This window comes from Balaenoptera acutorostrata, chromosome 19 (genome assembly GCF_949987535.1).
Source record: "Balaenoptera acutorostrata chromosome 19, mBalAcu1.1, whole genome shotgun sequence".
NCBI lineage: Eukaryota > Metazoa > Chordata > Mammalia > Artiodactyla > Balaenopteridae > Balaenoptera > Balaenoptera acutorostrata.
The window spans coordinates 5,606,214-5,630,109 of NC_080082.1; the positions used below are offsets into that span (position 1 = coordinate 5,606,214).

Consider the following 23,896-nt stretch of genomic DNA (forward strand, 5'->3'; position numbering starts at 1 on the left):
AAAAGAACCAGAAAGCTAATGTGTCAAAGGGTAGGGGCCAGTTGGTAGGGGCCAGCAGGCATCATAAGATGGGCATATTGAGAACCTCCTCTCCTTGGCCCCCACTATCCACTAAACCCACTCACAAGTCAGACAGTCTCAACCATGTCCGAAACTCACCGCGAACTAAAGTTCTTGAGATTTGCAAGAAAAACATATCAAAGTACCATAAGAAAGCTAATTTTGCAGCTCTTAATGAATCCCATTTACATTTTTTTCAGCTCTTTGATTTCTGAGCACTATTTAAGGGGGAGGTTTGTTCAGTTCATTTACTTTGGATTTTTAACTGGCCAGGGTGACAGTCCTCAGCAGTATAATTTCCCTCCTGTGCCCCTATCAATAAAATGCATCCAAGAGCTAATATCCATTCTGAGCTCCACTGAGGACCAATACCTTCTAGAATCACAGTGACTTGGACAACAGTAAACAACCAGAAGGGAGCCAAGACCTGCCATAGGCATTTAGTTCTCAGTGGAGAATAAGAAACATCTCGTGCTTTCTTCCTGCAGAAGACACAACCCTCAAGTTGAGGAACTATGGATTAAAGGGAACTGATCACAGAATTTTCAGGTGATCCAAGGAATGCATGCTATGCCTCCTCTCCCTCCTACATAACAATTTGGATAAGTTTGAGGGGCAAATATTATGGGTTGATTGACCTAACACCCATTTCCAGACACTGATATTGGTAAGAAAACAAGTATTTAATTTTCCCATCCTCCCTTGCAATCAGGGGTGGCTATATGACATAGTTCTGCCCAATGAAATGTAGGCAGAAATTTATTGTAGCAGTGGGCTAAGGATGATGCTTCAGGGAGTCTTTGGCTTTTCAGATGCAGTGGAAAAGATGGGATAGATACCACTCCTTCTCCTTCTTTCTACCACAAATGCAGATGTGATCGCTGGAGCTGAGGCAGCCATCTTACAATACTGAGGGAAAAGATGAAGAGAATTACAATGAGGTCAACCCCGGCATCAGTGTGAGGCTGAAGAACAGCCACCAAATAACCCACAAATTACTTAAGCCACAGCAACTGTATTTCCTATTATGTATAGCAAACATAATCCTAAAATGTATAATTCCTCATAAAATTACAAATACAAAATCTTACCTGAAGTGAAGTGGTCACACAGAGCAAGGATACCATATTTCACTGTTGCTTAAATTGGCTTCTAAAATCTGCTGGTAACACTACCAAGGAAGGGTAGGAGGAACTGAGAGTCCCACTTACTGCCACCCAACACTTCTTTTATACATGAGTTTTAGCATCATGCTAGAAGAACTTACACAAGAAATAGAGTTTCTTCCACTTAAGAAAGTTGTTATTACCAACAGCCTCCTTGAGGTACGGGAAGAAAGCAGGGTTAGTGTCCAGGTGTCTCTAAATAGCTCTGCCTCTGACATCTGTCATCAGAATCTCATTCCTCTGTGGCCAATGGCCCAAGGCTGGTTTGTCTGGATGGTTCTGCTGCTGGCTTTGGTCAAGAGACTGTGGCTGTACGCCCTTCTCCACACTGGCTGGGGCTATTTAATTCCTGTCATAGTGAAGGAGCCCGTGTGCTTCTGGGTCCAGCATCACTTCAGTAGCACGTGTTTACTGAACATGTACGTGTTTCCAACTGGTTAATCCTCAAAGCCCTACAAGGTGGGTACTGTTGTTTACTCTATTTTCAGATGAGGAAACTAAGACTGAGAAAGCTAAAGTGATTGTCCAAGCACCTACAGCTAGAAATGGAGATGCTGGGGCTGCATGCTGTCGAAGTTCATCCTCTATACTGTTAATATAAACTGCGTCTTGAAAACTACCCAAGTACCTTCAGATGGGTCCTGGGTTAGAAGGAAATCAATAAAAAGGCATCTCAGTTTTCTTTCCTTTTCTCAGTCCACATGGGGAGAGTGAGACATGCCGGGGATGGCAGAGATAGCTAGTATTCACCAAATAGTCCACTCACTTCCCTGTGTTTTCAGCCTCCCTTGTGGTTAGGTTGGGGCCACATGGCTAGTACTGGGTCACTCGACTGAGAACAGAATTGATGTTTCTTTCCTGAGCTGAGGGAGGTAAAAAGCCACATGTCACTTCCATCCCTCTTCCTCTTCCATGGAGACCATGGAGATGTCCTAGATGTGTTAACTACAAGAAGGAGGGTAGCCCTATTCGTATCCCAGATTTCATCATGAAGAATTCATTTTACATTGTTAAGACACTGAGATTGTGAGGTTTGTTTATTACAGTAGCATAGCTGAGCTTATCCTGACTAGTAAAATGGGCCTCTGAAATGTGATCAGGACACCTTGCTTGTAGCAACTTTGCAAAAAGAGGGATTTGTGATGTGGAAGCTATCATAATATAGGAGATTCATTTATCACTGGGGTTATTCTGTGTCCAAATCATGGAATGCCTTATCTGCCTAATGAGGCAGGCAGTTTCTTAGAATTAACATGAACATGTTACTTGTATTACAAAATTTGGCACTGCTTAATGGAAATGATGATCCTCTCTAATTTCAACTAATGCTTCCAGCTGCTGCCTCTCAAGGATTTTGTAGTTTGGCCCCATATTTTTATAGGGTGAAATATTTGCAAAATATATGTATAAGCCTCTGCTAATGAATGCAATTTTATGGCCCATTACACTTTCCATGCAAATGTAGAGACAGTGGGGTTGCCTGAGCTGGGAATTGGCTGAGATTTGCCAACTGTGTGGTTTTGAATGGGGATCAGAAGAGCCTATTTGAAATAAAAATATACATTGGTGATTCAAACACTTATTGAGCAAATACTATGTGCCAGGGCCTTTCTTAGAGGTTGGAGGTACAGTAGTAATTAGGACAGAGTCCCTGCCTCATGAGATTTGCATCTTATAGATGAAACTGAACTTTGGAAATGACAGATGGGTTCACTTGAGGGTGTTTAGAGACTCTAAAAGCCAAATGTGTACCTGAAGAGAGAGAAATGAAAGCTTTCACCATTACCCCAAACTGATACATATGAGGCTTTTCACCATCTGGCCCTGCTCACCTGTCCAGCTTTCTCTCTACCACCACCCCCTGTCCATTTACTTCACTCCAGCTCCACCGACCCACATGCATTTCTCAGGTATCACCAAGCTTTCTTCCCCCAGGCCGTTGTCTAAGCTGTTCTCTCTGCCTAGAATACACATTCTTCCCCTACCTTCTTGGTGTTTAACATGTTAATGCCTCTTTGTCCCCCTGAGACAGTTCAAGGGGTTGACTCCTACAAGAAGCCTCTTTGGATTACCTCTAGTTTACCTTAACCCTCCTAGTGACCCCACATTATCTGTCTATAAATTTACCTCATTAACCTTTTCCCTTTCCTCACTGGCATGGAGGAGTTGATGGAGACCTGATGGATGCATGGCGTCATGGGATGAAGGGAGGGACCAGTGCCTGCTGGTGCCTGAGATGTGGGTGCTGGGGGGACTGGAGCTGATATGGCAGGCAGAAGGGATGGCTGGCGTGGTTGGGAGACCAGTTACATTGAGTGATTTGATCATGCCAGTTAGTAAATACACTGAGGATATTGCCAGTCGGGTTTCCCACTGTTGAAGAAGGTGAGTATGGAAAGGTGGGATGGCTAGAAAAAGCCTTGAGGTGTTGGATTGGAACTGGACATACTGGTTTGAAGTTGTGTTTTAAAATGCTATATATGGATGAAAAGACAGATGTAGTAGTTATAGATGTGTGTCTATGCGCATGCATGTGTATATACATGTATATGTACACATGCGTATAGTTGTGTGTGTAGTGTATATGTATCCTCACTCTGTCTGCTGAGAGGGCCTGGAAGCAATGACATCCAAGCAGTAATAAGCTCACCAAACACCAGTCCTTAATTTCTAAATATTACTCTCCATTGAAGGAAACCAGGGTTCCTTGGTGAAGTGGTTAAATCCAGCACTGGTACAGGAAAAGAACAATGTGAGCCCAGAATACCTTATTATATAAGAAAGTAATAAAGTAGTCAAAAAAAAAATGATGAACTATCAAAAGCCCCAACATGTGGCTCCCACTGGCCAAACATGGCATAATTTGAGCATAGTATTAAAAATAGACAGCAACACAAAACCACCCAATAAATAAAAGTGAAATCCCATGAGCCCATACTAATATAAATAAATAAGTAAATAAATAAATAAATGAAGGAGAAGAACTTACAAGTTATATACATTTTTCTCTTCTTCCTTAATTAAAAAAACAAAACAAAACACACATACACACAAATTTGGGTAATATCCCCCAGTGAAACATCATATTTCTCTGCTTCCCTTGCAGTTATGTGATCATGTGATTGATTCTGGTTAATGTGATATAAGCAGAGGTACAGTATGGGAAGGGAAGGGGCTGCAGGTCCAGAAACTAGATGTAAAGGCTGGAGTTCCATCTGCCATCCTCAGCCCTGAAGTGGTCTTGAGGGTGGAAGCCATGTGCTTAGATGGCAGAACCTGGTCCCAAATGGCATCTCGAGGCTGCCCTATACGACCTCTGGATGTCTTTTATGTGAGAAAAATAAAGTAGTCACTGCTATTTCAGATGGTTTTCTGTTACATGCAGCTGAGTTTAAACCTAAATAATGTAGGTAGAGAGGAAGGTTTCAACTGTATCTGTCATATCTTATACCTTAAAAAAAAACTGGAGACAAAAATAGAAAGAATGGGCTGATGATCAGTAACCAGTGAGGGTTAACTTCCTTCTCCAGTCCTGTATTTTGATAATCTTAAGAAAACAAAGAAAAGCACAAAGAACAATAGACTAAAAATATGTACACCCACCATCTGGAATTGCCAACTATTAACATTTTGTCATATTTGCTTTCCCTTTATTTTATTCAAAGAAATAAAACATTACAGATCTAGCTTAAATCCTTGTATCTGCCATTCCCTGTTCTATCCCCCATCAACACTTTTACCAGCAAGAGCCACTGTACAGAGGATGGAAGCTCCTCATCCATTTCAGGTTATCTTAGGCATATATTTGTTTCCATGAATAATATATTAGATTAGATATATATATTTATTAATTTTTAAATAAATTGCATCATATGGAATACACATTAAAATTGGCTTTCTTGTTTCTGAGCTCTACCTTCACAGAATATATATGTATACGTATACATACAAAATACACAAACTACTGCAATTTAATACTTATTTAATTTTATCTAGCCACTCCCCTATGGATGCACATTTAGGCAATTTTCAATTTATTGCCTTTTTTTCCAAGTTAAGATTAATCCTTTCTTTTATTTCAACAGTCAATATACTCATTATTCTCAGAAAAAAACATAAAAGCACTCAATAGATGCTTAGATTATTACATTCTCTGTGTAAAATAGACAAATTTTAAAACAGGTAAACAATATGTTGTTATACTAGAACTTATACCCACAAGGTGGTATGTGAGGCTGATCCATAGCAACTCTTATGACGATTTGAAGATCCAGGGGAAATAAGTAGAACAGAGCATATTAACGAGAATATACCTTTTTAAAAATGTTACTCTTTTTGCATGACATTCTACTCCTGCATGCAACCAAAATTATTATTTTTTTCTAGCCTTATCAAGGTATAATCAACAAACAAATATTGTATATATTTAAGGTATAGAACTTGATGTTTTCATATACATATCATTGTGATATATATATTTCATATACATATCACCACCATAATCAAGCTGATTAACATACGCAGCAATGGACATCCTCACGTATGTCTCCTGGTGCACATGTATGTTAATTTCCTTCTTGAAGCCTGTTGTTACATACTGATGAACCAGGAGAATGTCAAAGATATAGTGTAGGGCTTCCCTGGTGGCGCAGTGGTTGAGAATCTGCCTGCCAATGCAGGGGACACGGGTTCGAGCCCTGATCTGGGAAGATCCCACATGCCGCGGAGCAACTAGGCCCGTGAGCCACAATTACTGAGCCTGCGCGTCTGGAGCCTGTGCTCCGCAACAAGAGAGGCCGTGATAATGAGAGGCCCGCGCACCGCGATGAAGAGTGGCCCCCACTTGCCACAACTAGAGAAAGCCCTCGCACAGAAATGAAGACCCAACACAGCCAAAAAAAAAAAAAAAAAAAAAAAAAAGATATAGTGTAATTACTTGAGAAAGGCATTTGAAAACTCCTCTTATGATCACATTATAGATACAATGGGGAACATATAGGCTGTGTGATCATACTCCCAGGTGAATTTATAACTGGTTAATCAACTTCACCAAAACACTGTACAACTGATTTCTAGGAAAAGATCTTTGTGGTGTGACAGAGATCTAGAACTTTATTCTATTCAATAACCTTATCTACCATCTATCCATCCATCCATCCATTCACTATCCATCCATCCATCCATCTATCCATCCAATGTTTTTGAGTAACATTGTACCAGGCGTCATGGTAGACACTGGACACTGAAGAGTCAACAGCACCCAGCACAGTTCTTGACACATGGTTGGTATCTAATTAATATTTGTTAGCTGACACTTGAGAGAGATGTGGTCAGTACCCTCTCAAACCTATAGAGTTGCTATGACTTTGGTGAAGATTCAGAATGCATATGAGATTTTAAGATTTTTTTTAAAAAAGGGACTGGGAATACTTGGTAATAAGTCAGATTAATGAGATAAGACATTAAATTCTTTCCACAGCATAAAGCTGATTAAATAAAACTTATAATTGGCAAATGTGACATCAGGAATAAGCATATGTGTATACACACACCAATATATACACAAACATATGCATGTACTAGTTCTAAGTTTGATAGATCTATCTCGGCAATAATTGTGCAAAATATATACTCAAGTTTCTGGTTGAGCACAAGTTCACCATGAGCCAATGCTGTGAGCTGAGAAGGCTAGGAACACTAGCTGGATCCTAGGCTGAATTGGGGTGTCTGTACCAACCTCTGGGCAATGGTAAATGACAGCTCTACTGTTTCATAGGTGTTTACTATTGTACAAATCGAAGGCACTATCAACAGCATACTTATAACTAACTGCAACTATTCCAATTTAAAGAGGATGTAACTGAGACTCAGAGAGGCCAAGTAACTTGCCTAAAGTCATGCAAATAAGACATGGATCTGGGGGACTTCCCTGGTGGCGCAGTGGTTAAGAATTCACCTGCCAACGCAGGAGACACGGGTTCGATCCCTGGTCCGGGAAGATCCCACATGCCGTGGAGCAACTACGCCCGTGCGCCACAGCTACTGAGCCTGCGCTCTAGAGCCCGTGAGCCACAACTACTGAGCCCACGTGCCACAACTACTGAAGCCCGTGCATCTAGAGCCCCTGCTCCACAACAAGAGAAGCCACCACAATGAGAAGCCCGCACACCGCAAGAAAGAGTAGCCCCCGCTCGCCGCAACTAGAGAAAGCCCGCTCGTGGCAATGAACAGCCAAAGCAGCCAAAAATAAATAAATAAATTTAAAAAAAAAAGAGAGAGAGAGATGGAGCTGGAATTCAAATCCAGCCATATTTGGTGTCAGAGTCTTAACCACTTGACTATGCTGTATTACTTCCCTGCCTATGTAGATGGACCCACAGTTGCATCCTTCCTGAAGATATGACCAATCTAACTCCATGGGACCCATTTCTGAGGAGTGGGAAACAAAACCATGTATATTATCATTAGTCACCACGAGAACAAAATATCGTACCTATGAGAGCCAATACTGCCACAAGCTCATGGCCACAGCGTGTGCTTTCATCTCCAAGAAACTGCTCTCCACTTAAGAGGAAGGCACAAATGGGCTAGAAAGGCCAAGTTTGTGATGTAGCTCTCCCACTCCTAGTCCTAGTATATTTCAGGGCAAGGCAGACATTTTCAGTCTTTGTTTCATTATCAATAGTGGCGTTTATACCTCATGGTTGTTTCAAGGATTAGAAGTAATATTATACGCGAAGCCAACCACAATGCCCACCACATAGTTGGGGCTCAATAAACGGTAGTGACAACGGTGAAACTGCTCCTGCTGTGAGGATGCTTCTAGGAAGCAAAGACCTGGGTCTTCTGTATGGTTGCGAGGGCCCACAGGGTACTGACGAGCAGCCTGCCCTCCTCTTACTTCCTGTAGGAAGAGGTATATTTTTCTTTATAACAACTCACCTGTCACTCATCAAACCAAGACCTCAGTGGTCTGCTTCTACCCAGAGGGGTACTTTTTTATAATTCATCTGCCCAGAGGGGACACCTTTTTCTAGTATTTACAAAGTGCCTCATTGGTTAGCTGTGTGCTAGGGTCTTTCCACCAGACATCTTGACACCAGAACAAAGACCAATCTTACCTGTCCTACCTTTGTCTTTTCCAAGATCCATTCTACTGACTTCCCAAAACAAGGCTTTCAGGTTACAATTCTTGTGAAATAGCATAAATGTGGGAGTCATGATCAGGTAGAAGAAACAAGAGCCCATTGGCTGGAGCCTCAAAAAGTATCTCCTGTTTCTCAATCAAGTAACTTTTGTTTTATTTTTACATTTACGGCTTGTGATTGCATGTTAGAGGATTTGTCACCTCCAGTGGGCACACTGAAGGACCTGAATGAAATACAGCTATGGGAAGACTGACAGTCCCTGTGACTTAGCATAAAGCTCACCAAATGTTCAATAGCCCCATCAAAGAGAGAATCCCAGGAGGAAGAGACTGCAGCCTGCATCTATGATTTATACCCACAGACAGAGACACACTTTGGGATTCAGCAGGGAGAGGATAGGATGGACCAGGGTTCTTAGGAACACAAGGCAGGGTGGGTTAGATATGTGATCTAACCTTCTGTGTTGACATTTATTAGCATTTGCTGTAGTTCTTGCCATTACTTGGTTACATGGACCCTTCCCTCTTTCTCATGTTTAATTCAGTTCCCGTTCTAGTTATTTAGTGCTGCAGAACAAAATAAAATCCCCCATATTCAATGACATAAAACAATTATTTTGCTTATGATTTTGTCTGCCAGGATTCAGGAAGGGCTCAGCTGGGTGGTTCATCTCAGATCCACATGGGGTCATCTGGGGATGGAGAATCTCTTCCAACATGGCTCCTGCAGTCATGTGGCTGAGGACTTGCTACTCTTTGGCCTCTCTCCTTCAAACAGCATCTCATCCTTCAAGCCCTCTCCATATGGCCTGGGCTTCTCCGAGGAGTCTCTAGATAATCAGACTTCTTACATGGTGCTGGCTTCTGCCAGAGCAAGTGTTGCAAGAGACAGTAAATGAAATCTGCTCATCTCTTTAGGCCTGAACTTGGCAACTGGCAAGAGTTACTTTCACCCTATTCTCTTGGTCAAGGCAGTCAAAGAGACCACCTACATTCAAAGGGAGAGGGCATAGACTCTCAAAGAATTTGAAGCCATTTATAATCCATCAGAGACTCCCAAGTCCATCTCTTTTACCTTCTAAATCTCTTCAGAACATGCCTCACCCTCACCATCTCCACCATGACTACCTCAGACCCAGCCCTTGTTAACAAACTGCCCATCCTCTCTCTTACCTGTTCTCCACTCTGCAGCCACAATATTTTTTTCCAATGCAAATATGTCTATGTTGTGTTTCTACTTCTAAACTTCTTCATGTGCTAGTCATCTATTTCTAAACTTCTTCATGTGCTAGTCATCTATTTCTCTTTATGCCCTCTGCTCTTGATAACAGCATTCTCACTTTCCTTTGAGTTACCACCCTTTTTCCCCCATTCTTAGTCCTTGTAGTTCAGGGAGAGCTGACATCACCCTTCCCTCACACCTGGCTCCAGGTGTGGGCATATGATTCAGATCTGGCCACTCAGAATCTACCATACCTGTGCACACACTGATCATTTCAGAGATGGGCACACACTTAAACTGGGCCAACAGAGTCATACCTAGGACTTTCAGAGGAATTACATGTAAATAATACTTTTATAAAGTGTGTGTGTGGGGGGTGGTGCTGAAGTTACTAAGGCAGTAGGGAAAATGCCAGGTGGACATTGTTGTTTGTTGCCACCTGGGGAAAGCCAACACTGAAAAAAGGGGAGCCAGGGACTAGAGTGAGAAACATTACTGACAATATAATTAAATCACCTAGATACAGCCATTCCTGAAGTCCCTCTTGGCTTTTTAAACAAATGCATCGATACAACCCTTTTTCTACTTAAACTCACTGGGGCTGGGTTTCTGTTCCTAGGAGTCAAAAGTGTCTTAACATGTCTACTACGCATCATGCTTGCTTTTCTTCACCCCATCAGCTTGCTTTGCTCTCAATGTTCTCCAGGGGTAATTTGCTCACCTCTCTTTCAGCATTTAGCTTTTTGGTAAGTATTGTTTCCTCCATTCTGTCCTGAGCTCTGTTAAGGGTCTGACTTTGATGTACTCATCTTTGAGTTCTCAGAGTCCCCTGGCACAGTTTCTCAGACACAAAAGATAGTCATCAGATGTCAGTGGAACGCTTACATTTTTTAATCCACGAATATTTGGTTCCAAAGTTGTTGGCTGTGTCACTGCACACTTCAGACCCTTCTTGCAAAGAATTACACACACAACCACAGACCCCACGCACAGTCCCTTATCTGCCATAACGCAAGGGGGTCTCAGCGCTTCTTTAAAAATTAATTTGTTCCTTAATTAAGAAACATGAGTATTTCTAATTAACCAACCTTCTATGTAATGTAAACAGATCACAAGTAACTAAACAGCTTTGCCTAGCTTGTTGCATGTCTGAGAGCAGTACAGTGAGACCATTTTTAGCACATCAGCTGGTAGGCTGGGGAATATGCAGAATGCTCTGACTTGGGTAGTTGGAATTAAAGGAACTTAAAGAGTGGGAATTTGTCAGCTCTTAATCCCTACCTAGCAAATTAAATTGCTGCTACATTACATGACATCATTTTCAGAATTTCTTGAGATGCGAAATCCCCATGGCTATGAGAGAACTGACTCAACCTAACATGTGTGTGTGTGTGTGTGTGTGTGTGTGTGTGTATACATGCTACCTACATAGAGATGTGGCAAAAAGGAGATAATTCAGAATAGGATCGAGCTGGTTTGCATCAGGTTCTCACGGAAGCAGTGTACCATTTACACTAGAATAAGTCAGAGTTTGAGAGGAGATAGGAGGTAAGATACTTTGCATCTGTAATGAGAGATCTGTCATTCTCTGATGCCATCAGGTGTGTGGGAAAGCATCCGAGACAGACTAATGGTTCTGTAATAATGCTAATGGAGGATTAACCCAAGGTGTGTTCATTAAATTTCTTCTACCTTGAAATGATTCACTGACCTGGATCCTCTCATATCCTGAAGGGGGTATGGGTTCCAACTCAGATGCTCTTTACACCTTGACAAAGGAAAATGCACAACCCAGGAAAACTCCAGTGTGAGGACTGTTTTCTACACAGATATTACATTATTTAGTCAAATATTAGTGAACACAGCAGCACATACACTGATAGTTGAATTTATCAGCAAAGAAAACATGTTCTCTTTAAAGGCATGAATAAAAAATAAACAACACTCTTAACTTTGCCCAAAGCAAGTACCTCTAATAGTTTATTTTTTTTATTTTTAAATTTTTTAAAGAGATCTTTATTGGAGTATAATTGCTTCACAGTACTGTGTTAGTTTCTGTTGCACAACAAAGCGAATCGGCCATATGCATACACATGTCCCCATATCCCCTCCCTCTTGAGCTTCCCTCCCCTCCTCCTTATCCCACCCCTCTAGGTCATAGCAAAGCACCAAGCTGATCTCCCTGTGCTATGCTGCTGCTTCCCACCAGCCAACTATTTTACATGTGGTAGTGCATATATGTCGATGCTACTCTACTTTGCCCCAGCTTCGCCCTCCCACCCCTTGTCCTCAAGTCCATTTTCTATGTCTACCTCTTTATTCCTGCCTTGCAACTAGGTTCATCAGTACCACTTTTTTTTTTTTTAAGATTCCACATATGTGCATTAGCATACATTATTTGTTTTTCTCTTTCTGACTTACTTCACTCTGTAGGACAGACTCTAGGTCCATCCACCTCACTACAAATAACTCAATTTTGTTTCTTTTTATGGCTGAGTAATATTCCATTCTATATAGGTGCCACATCTTCTTTATCCATTCATCTGTTGATGGACATTTCCTCTAATAGTTTAGAAACCAATGGAATATGGCCTGAAACCTTCTCAAAGGTTATGTGGCTATCATTCACAGTGATTAAATGGATACAAAGAAACCCCCTACCTTGGGTAAAATGTAACTATGTTTAAATGTGTGTGTGGCACACTGTTGATTCTTCCAAAATTCCAGAATTTGCAGGCCAAGGGGTAGGACTAAAGCTTTTCTCCATTCAAGCATGTGGGTCTAGTCTTTGCTTTAGGGAATAGCAGCAAGCATGTGCAAGAAGTTTACATTGTGTATGGAATATCTTCCACTCCCTGCCCTACTCTCTGTCCTTGGCACGTGGCCTGAATGGCCTGCACAAGCCCTCTGACTTCCTGTGGGGTTTGGAGATGAGAAATTGTGGGAGTGGAGTGAGGTCAGGGTGTTTATTACCCTGGACCCCTCCCTTCTGGGTTGCCCTGGGCTGGCTGTATCCCACGCTGAGGGGCTCTGCCCCTCTCAGGGTGGCCCCTGTACATGACTCTCTCCTTCTAGCTCTGTAACTCTTCCCTCAGTCCCCAGGGCTAGGGACGATAACGGCTCAGTTCTTCCTGGCTCCTCTGCACTTCCCCTTTTAAGTAGGGCCTTTGTAGAACGGGCCCTCCTACCACTGTCTTAATTTGAGTGTGCCATCTGTTTCTTACTAAGATGTGGTTACACACAGCAAACACGTTCAATATCATTTTTCAGCTATTTGTTCAATATCATGGAAATCTCCAAACACTCCCAAACTCTAATTCTGGAAGAGCTGTCAGAGCCAAGATTAAAATTGGTGATGCAGGTGATCAATTCTATTGCTACGACCACAAAGTACTTAGGGAAAATGGTTTTAGAGTTTTAATTCTATAGTATTTCTGTTGATCATTATGCTTACATAAGCAATCATTGCACTCCAGAGAAGGTCATTCCATGACTCTCTCTGATCTGCAATTCCGATATCTTAGGAATTCCAGAATGGAAGACAGGCCAGGGGAGGTTATATTCCTAAACAAGTATGCTGAGGGGCCTCGCAGAAAGAGTCACTTCCCACACATGGGGTCCCTGTGCACTTTGCAAGAGGATATCGAGGGAGACACTGAAAGGCTGCATGGTCCTCAGACCGCTGACTGGCCTGCTGTTCAGTCAGTGAGGTTTTGCTGAACTTCATTAATGATAGCAGTTTATCCCAACTGCGAGGATAATGTTGCTTTGTCAATGTTGCTTCCTTTTCAAATTCCAGCATTTTATGAAAGATGTCTACTCTGGGAAAGTGAGGTGAACGGTGGCGAGTGACGATGTTACTTCTGAAAGCTGAGTGAGGCTGGGGACCTGCCAATAAAGCTCCTTAAATGCAGTCAGTGTGACCTCCTCAAAGGAGAGTTCATTGTAATTACTGGCATCTCATGAATATCAAAAGAATTCATAATTACAGGAGCTTCATTAGGCTGTGTTGCTAAACACGTCCTGAAAATTGTTTCTGATGCTGTTTTAATTTAAGAACAATGTTGGTATTGGGAATACTTGACAATTATGAGTTGGTAATTCATGTGAAATTGAACTTTTGACAGTTGTTGAAGAGTTGATGAGTTTGTGTGTTTCATTTTATTTCTGTTATTTGGTTGGTTCTTTTGGTTTTCATTCTTGTGAAAAGCAACTTCACTCACAGCTGGTGTGTATGGAAATGCAAAGCACACACTGTACTAGTTTTCTATTTCTAACTGCCACAAATTTAGTGGCTTAAAAGAACACCCATTTATTATCCCACGATGTCTGCAGGTCAGAAGTCTGGGCACAGTGGGGCTCATCTGGGTTTCCTGCTTAGGGTCTCACAAGGCTGAAATCAAGGTGCTGGCTGTGCTATGTTCCTCACTGAAGGCTCAGAGGAAAATTCCTTTCCAAGCTTATTCAGGACATCTGCAGAATGGATTTCCGTCTCATGCTTCTCATCCTACCCAACTCCATCTTCCAGCCAACAACAGGTTGAGTCCTTCTCAGGCTCTGAAACTCCCTGAACTAATTCCTGCCTTACCTCTCTAACCCTATGCTGCTGCTTCATCTCTCTTACTCTCCTGCCTTGCTTTTCTTCTTTTAAGGGATCATATGATTATTTGGATTTACCTGGATAACTCAGGATAATCTCCCTACGTTGAAGCCAGATGATTAGTAACCTTAATTACATTGTAAAGTCTCTTGTGCCATGTAAGGTAACATAACCCCAGGGGTAAGACCTGAGGGTAGAGATCACGAAGGCCAGAATTCTGTTGACAACACTGTGATGGTGAATTTTATGTCAACTTGACTGGGCCACAGGGTTCCCAGACATTTCATCAAACATTGTTTCTGGGTATGTCTGTTAGGATGTTTCTGGATGAGGTTAATATATGAATCAATAGACTAAGTAAAGCAGATTGCCCTCCCCACAATGGGTGGGCATCATTCAATCAGTTAAAGACCTGAATAGAAAAGAAAGATCTGAGTAAGAGGAAATTCCTCCTGTCTGACTGCTTTGAGCTGGGACATTGTTTTTTTCCTATCTTTAGACTTGAACTGAAACTTTGGTTCTTCTCGGATCTCAAGCCTGCTGGCGTTTGGACCGGAACTACACTATTGGCTCTCCTGGGTCTCCAGCTTGCCGACTGAGGATCTGGGGACTTCTAAGCCTCCTTTAATGTGTGAGCCAATGCCTTATTTTATCTATCTACCTATCTATCCATCTATCTCTATTGGCTCTGTTTCTTTGGAGAACCCTGACTAATACAAACATGCAAAAACTAAAGTCCAAAGTTACCCCTCTACTTTCTTTGGTCCCTAGAGTCATCAAGCTAACTGCAGTTTTGGCCCATTTTTCCTATGGGCCAAATGGTAAAAGCCACCATGAGTTTAAAGTCACCTCTTCCATCTGGAATAAAAATTTTCACTTAGATGCTCTATTTTATACTGATGTGTTCGCATGGTATGAAGGAAGATATGGAGGGAAGTTGTAAGATTCTGGTAAGCTGACTGCCCACCAAGTTCCAGGTCCTTATCTGTAAATGAAAAATTCTTTATCTATTTTTTGGGGTAAGGCTGAAACGAAGTGATGTGTATTAAGCTCATAGCTCCAGATCCTGCATGTTATCCTGATAGCAAAGCTGGGCACTTACTGGTAAGTAGGAAGTGAGGCAGAGGCTACCTGAAAGGCCAAAACACATCTACCAATAGTTCTGGTTAGATTCATGGGCAGAAAACGTGTCTGTCATTTTTCATTTGAATTTATTATATCTACCTTCAGGATCCTCGATGGTCAATTTCCTACCAAGGACCCGGCCAAAAGGTTGGCCTTCATGAGAAGAGGTGAGGGGATCCTCCAAAACCAATGAAAATGTAAAGTTCTTGGTTAAGATTTATATAACATTTATATTTGTTCAGCAAAGTTTTTATGTTTTGAGTTTTGGCTGTGTGAAGGAAGCTTGCTAAACCCAGACGGGTGGATGTTCAGGGATTGAGAGTCAGGAAGTATCAATGATGTGGTCCCTATGCCCAGGCTACTCACAAGCTCCCCTCCCTGCACTGCTGGTCCTGACATTCCCTGACGTCTACCTGACACTTGGAACCCCTCACTATGTTCACCGTCTTGCTCTCAGACCATCTTATGTTCAACCTGGGTCTCTAACTGCCACTCTGTGGAGGGGGGCATAACTACTCGGGTATCTCATGATGATCCAGCAGTTCAGTACCAAGAGCTGCCTTTCCAAATTGCCTACCATCTCCTGTACGCCAGGCTCATAGGACATCCTGCTTGTAACAGATTCTCTAGTGCTGCATCATCTTGGTGGTTGACGTGCCCCTTAGCATCTTGAAGCCTCTGAGAACTTGGGCAGTAAAGAAACCAATTTGACTTTGTTTCCTTCATTTACTTAACCAAGAAATCCTTTGAGTGATGCCTTACCCTCCAACTAATTCTCAAACCCATAACAAAATCTTGGAAGATGCTGGTTTCTCTTGCATTTTAACCTTTTAAAAGTTAAATAAATCCCTTAAACTTTGGGTACTGTGTGGGGACCAGTCACTGGCTAATCCTAAATCTATTCCAAATCTATTCCCAATTCCCTTCTCTCTAGCCTGCCATACATGCATGCGCACGTGCACACACACGTACACATGCACGCACGCATATATATATATATAAATACCGGTTTGTAAGTGGTTCTTCCTGCAACTAGGGGTAATCATACAACACAGTTGTGCTCAGGGCATTGGTTAACGAAACACCACTGAGGGCTTATGGTAAAGACTTTGCATTCCTAATGAAAAGTGAAGACACTGTCTCCTGTCCCCTCTTTCTTCTTCCTGGAACATAGACATAGCTGTGGCGTTTAGCGCTGGGACGAGCCTTGCAGCCACAAGAGAAAGGCCAAAGACTCACCGAGACACTGACTGTCAGATCACTGCAGCACAAGCAGCAGCCACCCACCTCTCAGCTTCAGGAAACAGGAGAAAAATCAACCTGAGATGTTTAAGCCACTTTAATTGCTATTTTGTTACCTGCAGCAGAAACTGCTCCTGATTGATATTTTACTAGATGAATTTAATGGCTAGATCCCTGGTTATGGTTTTTCTAACTCTAGAACTGTTTCTTCTGGTGGTGTTTGCCCTTCTGTAATGTAGCCTGACCTTACCCTTTGAGTTACAATTAGGACCAGACACAGCTGGATTGTCTCAGGCTATTAGGAAAAATCCATGTAGACAGTCACAACCTAGAGCAGCTTCTTAGCCTGAAAAACTCTCAGCCGAAACTGCACTGTGGTTTTTGTTGCTTGCCTGTTGCATCTCCCGTAAGCAATAAAATAAACATTTCTTATTTAGATGCACAGCCTTGGCTGGGGAACAGCACTGAATGCTTACATCAGAGACCACTAAATAAGGGTAAGGAAGTCTTACTGTGGAGGACAAGCAGGCATACTAAGAAGTAATTATCCCACACTGAGACAGAGGAAATGTAGTCTCCTTGAAGGAAGATGGGATTAGAGGTCAGACACAACCGGACTCACATAGTTTCTCCTCTGATTATCTGTGCCAACATCTCTGAGCTTATGTTTCCTCATCTGAGACATGGAGATAATAACACTCAGCGTCACTGGGAGGATGAAATGGAATGATGAGTGTGAAAGTATCTGTCCTGATGTCTCTCCCCTATGAGGCAAGCCGTGATGGCTTGGTGAAGGAGCAGAGATGTCTGTTTGATGTGGCAGCTAGTTGCCAAGGGCAAAGGGACGGGGTAAAAGACGGAGGATGCCCGAATGTCTTTCACTTACACACCTTGCTGAAATATGTCAGGAAAGACTGTAGTGCGGTTGTTTTCAAAAGCCTTCTTTCGCTAAATCTCATACACCTGACAATGACAATGCCATAACAGAAATGTACCCAGGTTGGCAAAAGTAAAAGTCTTAGATTACCTCACGAATATATGGGTATTGGTGGAAATTTATGAAGGGGTATCTAACTTGAACTATTGTATTGTTCCAAAAACTCGACATTTTAGTGGAAACTGGATTTTTTTAAAAAGAATTTTTCAGATACCTGGTAAGCAATCTCCTTAGAAAACACTTATGAGTAGTTCTTTTACTTAATTGATTGGAATCTTTACTGATGGGAATTCCTTAGGGTGAGGGAAACACAAAAGCAGATGACAAATTAGATGTGCTATGAAACAAACAACCCCAAACAGAGAGGGACCATTTCTTGAGGGGGCACTATATATTGGGGCTGGCAAGAACTTTATATATATATAATCTCATTTATATAGATAATATATATATATTATAATATATATAATCTCATTTATATAGATAATATATATATATTATAATATATATACAATATATATATAAAATCTCATTTAATTCTTATAACAAAACTGCAAAATAAGTAGAGCACAGGTATACCTTATGTAAGGGACACACTCTCGAATATCTCAAATAATTGAAAATGCACATAGTTCAAGACTAATCTTTACAAAGAATGGTACATATTCATTTTTATAAGCTAAAACAGCATCAACTATGGCAAGAGCAGATTTATTTAAAAATGAACCCTGTCTTTAGCAATGAAAAGGAATGAAGTACTGGTACCAGGTACATACATACGACACAGATGAACCTTGAAAACATTATGCTGCATGAAAGCAGCCAGTCACAACACCCCACACAGTGTGTGATTCCATTTAAATGAAATGTCCAGAACAGACAAATCTATAGAGGCAGAAAGTAGATTTGTGGTTTCGTAGGGTTGGTGAATTTGGGGGGGAAATGGGAAATGACTTCTAATGAATACAGGGTTTCCTTTAGGGATGGTGGAATTGTTCTAAAATTGACTGTGGTGGTAATTGCACAGTTCTGTGACTATACTAAAAGCCATTGAATATTACACTTTAAACGGGTGAATCAGTGAATCGTACAGGATGTGAACTGATTTCACTGAGGTTTATACTAAACCCTGCCAGCCATTTTGAAAAGTATTTAATTCCTGGCAAATGCTTCAAATTTGGGAGATCACATTGTTTCTAAATTTGTGCACAAATGAGATTTTGTTAATATTTCCATATTGCAGCATTTCAATTTGCCTAATTCAAACTCATACAAAATGCTGCCACAGCGGATGATCGTCAATTGAAAACGAGGAACTAAAGGCTCAAATTCACACAGCTGATAAGAGAAGGAGCCAGGATTGGAATTCGGCTTTGGTGGTTGGCAGAGTTCCTCCCTCCTCTGCAAGATGCGAGGTGACAGCACTATGACCCTCTTGAATCTATTGTCATTAAAAAAAAAAAATCGGTCAGTAGCTACTAATATATCTCCAGCACGTGTAGTATTTCGTTAGGCAATGTGCTCAACGCTTGACATCCACTTTCTCATTGAACCTCCCAGCTTCCCTTTGGAGGCATTATTGTTATCCTCATTTTGCAGGGGAGTTACCCAAAGCTCAGAAGGTAAGACAACATGTTCAAGGTCTCGCAATTAGTAGCGGAAACATAACTGAAAACCGGGTCTTTTGGACACAGGAGCCAGTGGTCTCAACCCTCATGCCGTGCTCTTGTCAGAACATATTGATCTTCCTGATGACTGACGGGCACATCCTTACGATGCATTTCCATGGGCAAGGAAAAAAATTAATATTCTCTGAAAACCTTCTAGGGCCGTCTTAACATTCCCTGTACCTTTCCCCTCCTTCACTAGTCCTTGGGATTGGACAGGAGGTCAGCACATTGACGTAAATGGCAGCCACACGATGACGTGCATTACTGGAGTATTTTCAGATAATCACTACTGGACTAGGATCTGAAATTACTGAGATGGGAGGGAATCAAACCCTCTATGCCTAGAAAGTTGCCATCACAAGGCATTAAGTATGTTTTTAATCTAATAAAAAGATCTAACGACAAACAGACTTCAGGATGCTTTCTGGAAAGAACTCTAAGATAACGGAGGAGACAGACCATTTTTGTTCCAGTAAAGGCTCAATTTTCTGATTACCATACAAAAACTGGTGGCGTGAAATGCATACAGAGGCGTAAGTGGCTCTGAATGTCCTGAGCAGCATAGCATAGCAGTTAAGCATGGCTTGGAGTCAAATGGTCTGGGTTATAATTCTTACTGGTTGAGTGACACTGCATATGTCAGCTGTTATTAGATTTGGCAACAAATACAGAGAACCCAATGTAACAGTGAGTTAAATTAGACAGAAGTCCGTTACTGTCTTATGTAAAATAATTCTGGAGACGCAGTCCAGGGCTAAAATGATATTCCACAAGCAACAGAATCCAATCTCTATCTTTGTACACCTCCCCAGGACATGGTTTCCATATTCAAGGCCACCTTACAAAGCACAGTGGCTGCACGAGTTCTAGCCATCATATCCTCATTCCAGGCAGCAATAAGAAATAGGTGGTAGGAGGAGGACAAAAGGGCACTCTCCCCAGCTGACCTGGCTCCCAACTCATCCCAGAAATCCAACACAACACTCTGTTTACAGCTCACTGGCTGGTATTTGTCACATGGCCACATCTAGCTGCAACGGAGGCTGGACAATAGAGTTTTTATATGGACACACTGCCACTGTAGTGGGGTACGTTGGGGTCTGTTACTAAAAGAGACCAGAACGGATACTGAGGGAAGAGGTCTCTGCTCTCCTGGAAAGATTGGTTTCTCTTTAAGGTTCAATGTCCTCTTTGGAGACATGGAGATGCTCACTGCATCTCCCTCTTAGGACTCCTGGGGTGAGGCAGTGAGGTGCTGCAGAGGAACCCCTTACCACAGGGAGCACAGGGCCCGGCACCCGCTCTTGCTCACAAGCGCTCACCAGTAACTTGAGCTACATGCTAACTGGGCATCCTCAGAGGAGGAGGTTCTGGCCATCACTCACCCCCGAGCTCACCACAAACTGGTACCGACCAGGGCCGACACTTTGTAGCATCTCCCCTCCAGACTTCAGATTTGGGCCTCATAACCAATACTCTTCATTTTCTCCATCCAGGGAAGGGTTTCTTAACCTTGGCACTACTGATATTTTTGAGCCAAATAACCTTGGGCTGTGGGGACCGTCCTGTGTATTGTAGAGTGTTTAGCAGCAACCCTGGCCTCTACCCACTAGGTGCCAGTTGCACTCTCCCCTCCCCCAGTGTGACACCCGGCATGCCTGGGGAGGAGGGCAAATCATCCTCAGCTGAACCATTACTCTTTCTGTGATGTCTGCATTCACAGAACATGTTTCTTTGACAGCAGCAGCATGGGTCTCTCGGGTTATGTCTTAGTGGCATGGGTCAACATTTCATGTTAAAACATGTCAAACCCACTTTTCCAAACTAGCAGAAATCCACCCAGCCATTTTCAAACGATGTGTTACATGCAGAAAACCAGATTAACTTAATTCTGCATGTCTAGGTTACTACTCAAGTCATCACCTGTAACCCTGGCTTATGACTTTGGTGTGAGCCAACGAGCATGGAACCTGCCCAGCAAGACAGAGGGTGAAGTTGCAGAACTGAGAATAGAAGCAGAGGAACAGACGGCAAGCCCCTCACTGCGTCTGATTTTGACGGCCAAGGGAAGAGAACCGTGAGGTCCTCCCTCATTCTGAAAAGTGACCTTTCCTGAAGATACAGAGGCCAACTGCAGAAACATGAGCCCTGGCCTGCCCTCCCCATGACTCGGGTGTCCCTGTTGGCAGCCCACTATAAACCAGGAACATCGCAGAAAAAAACTGTGGCACACTAAACAAAAGTGAAAAAAACAAAAAAATGAACAAGAAGAAAACACTGAAATTCCCCAAACCAAACTTTAAAGAAATCTTTGAAAATAGCCAGGCTTCTGAATAATGAAATAGCTTTGGGTACAATGATTGATTTTTAAAAATGCAGCCATAATTAAAGCAAGAAAGCTGTAAGTCTATTAAATTTTTTTCTTTGATACTGGAAAACTCAATTCATGACCTATATTTTATAAGAACATATACTTAAAAGGGATTTTATATGCCCTCTTCCCATTGAACTCAGAATATTGAATCTCTTCCATTTACTTAAGAAGGGAGGTGGTTCTATACATAAATTACTCGGGGCTTTTTTAGTCTACTGTTCATATATTAAGGTGAAGTGATTCAAAGGTATTTGTATAGATGGATGGAAGCAGCCACCCTAGACTCTGCCCTCAGAAGGGACAGGATTCTTAGTGCAACGGTGCTGCAGTAAAAGCTGGTTTATCAAGCTTTCTGCTGATTATAAATCTTTTCTAACTGACATCTGTAGACTGTCTTGATTGATGGCCAGCATGCCTTATGAATCTTGGAGAAGAGTTCTTCTTGAGCGTCTCCTGGACTAACGCTAGGGGGAGGATCTGGCTGTATTTGAGAAGGCAAATACGACACACACACGTACACGCATGCCTACACAGGTGTGTATACACGTGCACGCACACAAATACATACACACTCACACATATGCATACAAGGAAATGCTCCCTAGGGTGGCAGATTTGGATTGATCTTAGCATTTTCATGGGTGAAGTGGTAAAAGGACAGTGGGTGCCGTCGTTGAGAGGAAATGAAAGGGCACGGGAGTCAGGCTGAATTTGAATCCCAGCTTTATCGCCCACCAACTGTGTGACTTTGGGGAAGTAACCTAACCTCCCTGAGCTTCTGTTTCCTCGACTGTAAAAGCATTGTAAGGATTGCATTAAGATATAGGCATAGAACCTAGACCAGCGTCCAGTACTAGAAACATTATGCAGGTGGTTATCCTGGCTTCTTTCCTGGGGGCCGGCGCCGCCTCCCTGCCCTGGTCCTAGTGAGATGCTCCCGCGGCCCCTGCCTTCCCCAAGTAGCACTGTCGTGGGCTCAGGATGTGCTTTTCACCCGCCTTCCTCACTCCTCTGCAAACTCCTCCGAGTCAGGGTCCGTGTCTGTTTTATGCATCCCTCCCTGACCCCATCCTTACTGAGCATCAGCGTATCTGGTACCGAACTCGCACTCCAGAGATATTTGTTAGAAGAGGAGTAAATTGTCAATAAAGACAACATTTGTTTAAAAATCAAATAAAAAGGGAAGTTTATTGTGATTCATACTTTCTGCCATTTGGGGCTACTTGTTCATTGAACAGAATTTATTGAGGGGCTACCATGTGCCTGGAACTCTGCTAAATGCTGACAATTGAGGATGAAAAGACAGTCTGGTCCCCTGGCCTTAAGCTTATGCCGTAGAAAGAAAACCAAAGGTAAAATCCAGTTCATACTTGAGAAAAATTTAGAAACCTATTAAGGTTTACAGTATTACCATAATTCCAAATAGATGGCATTGGTTACAATAATCCGGCACCCTAAAATGAGTCAATATTCAGTACTCCCCCATTCATCATGGGCTCATCGCAAAAATCTTACGTGACTTCTTCTAGTCACCTCTGTTGTTCCCACCCCGGCCCCGGCCACAGTCCTCTCGTGCCTGGAGTGCTGACATGTCCTGGTTGCCCTACTTCTGTTCTCCACTGAGTAGTGCAAGTCATATTTTAACAGTAAAATCAGACTTTACCACTCTCCTGCTTAAAACCACCCAAGGGATTCCTACTAAATCCAAAATGTAATCAAAACTTACAGAGGTCTAACTCAGGGGTCTGTAAACTTTTTCTATAAAGGGCTAGGTAAAGAATATATATATATTTAATATTTTAAATATTTAACATATATTAAAAATATATATTCAGATAGTTTATATATATATTTAGGTATTTATATATAAATATATATTTTATAAATTTTAAATACATATATATTTAGGTAGTATATATTTTTGGCTTTGTGGGACATTCAGTCTCCATCCCAACTACCCAACTCCAAGAGCATCATGTGAAAACAGCCACAGTCAATGCTTAGATGAATGGGCATGGCTGTAATCCAATAAAACTTTATTATCTTTATTAAAAAGAAACAGGCAGCAGGACAGATTAGGCCCACGGCCCACAGTTTGCTGACTTCTGCTGGCCTATCCCCTGGAACTCACCAGGTGCCCTTCTTCTCGCTGACATTCTCCCACCACAATGGCCACCTCTCTGTCCCACCATCTTCATTCCTGCCTCAGACCTTCACACTTTCTGATCCCTCTGCCTGGAATGTCCTTGCTTGGCCCCTTGACACTGTGGCTCCTGCATTCTCACTGGTCTCAGCTTAAGTGTCACCTCTTTAGAGAGATCTGCCTTGACCTCACTGTCATTCTATCACATCA

The 23,896-nt window shown here is 42.1% G+C and overlaps 1 protein-coding gene across 2 annotated transcripts in view; it reads right to left on the reverse strand.

Annotated features, from left to right (window-relative positions):
- CDH13 (cadherin 13) overlaps positions 1 to 23,896 on the reverse strand; it is a 1,038,265-nt gene that overhangs the window by 355,558 nt on the left and 658,811 nt on the right. Inside the window, exon 7 of one of the 2 annotated variants that reach the window (XM_057533958.1) lies at positions 821 to 969. The exons of the other annotated variant lie outside the window; for it this stretch is intronic. Coding sequence (XP_057389941.1) covers positions 962 to 969 — 8 coding nt within the window. The 3' untranslated portion in view covers positions 821 to 961. Of the gene's footprint in view, positions 1 to 820; positions 970 to 23,896 lie in introns of those variants that run through there. 2 annotated transcript variants of the gene reach the window in all.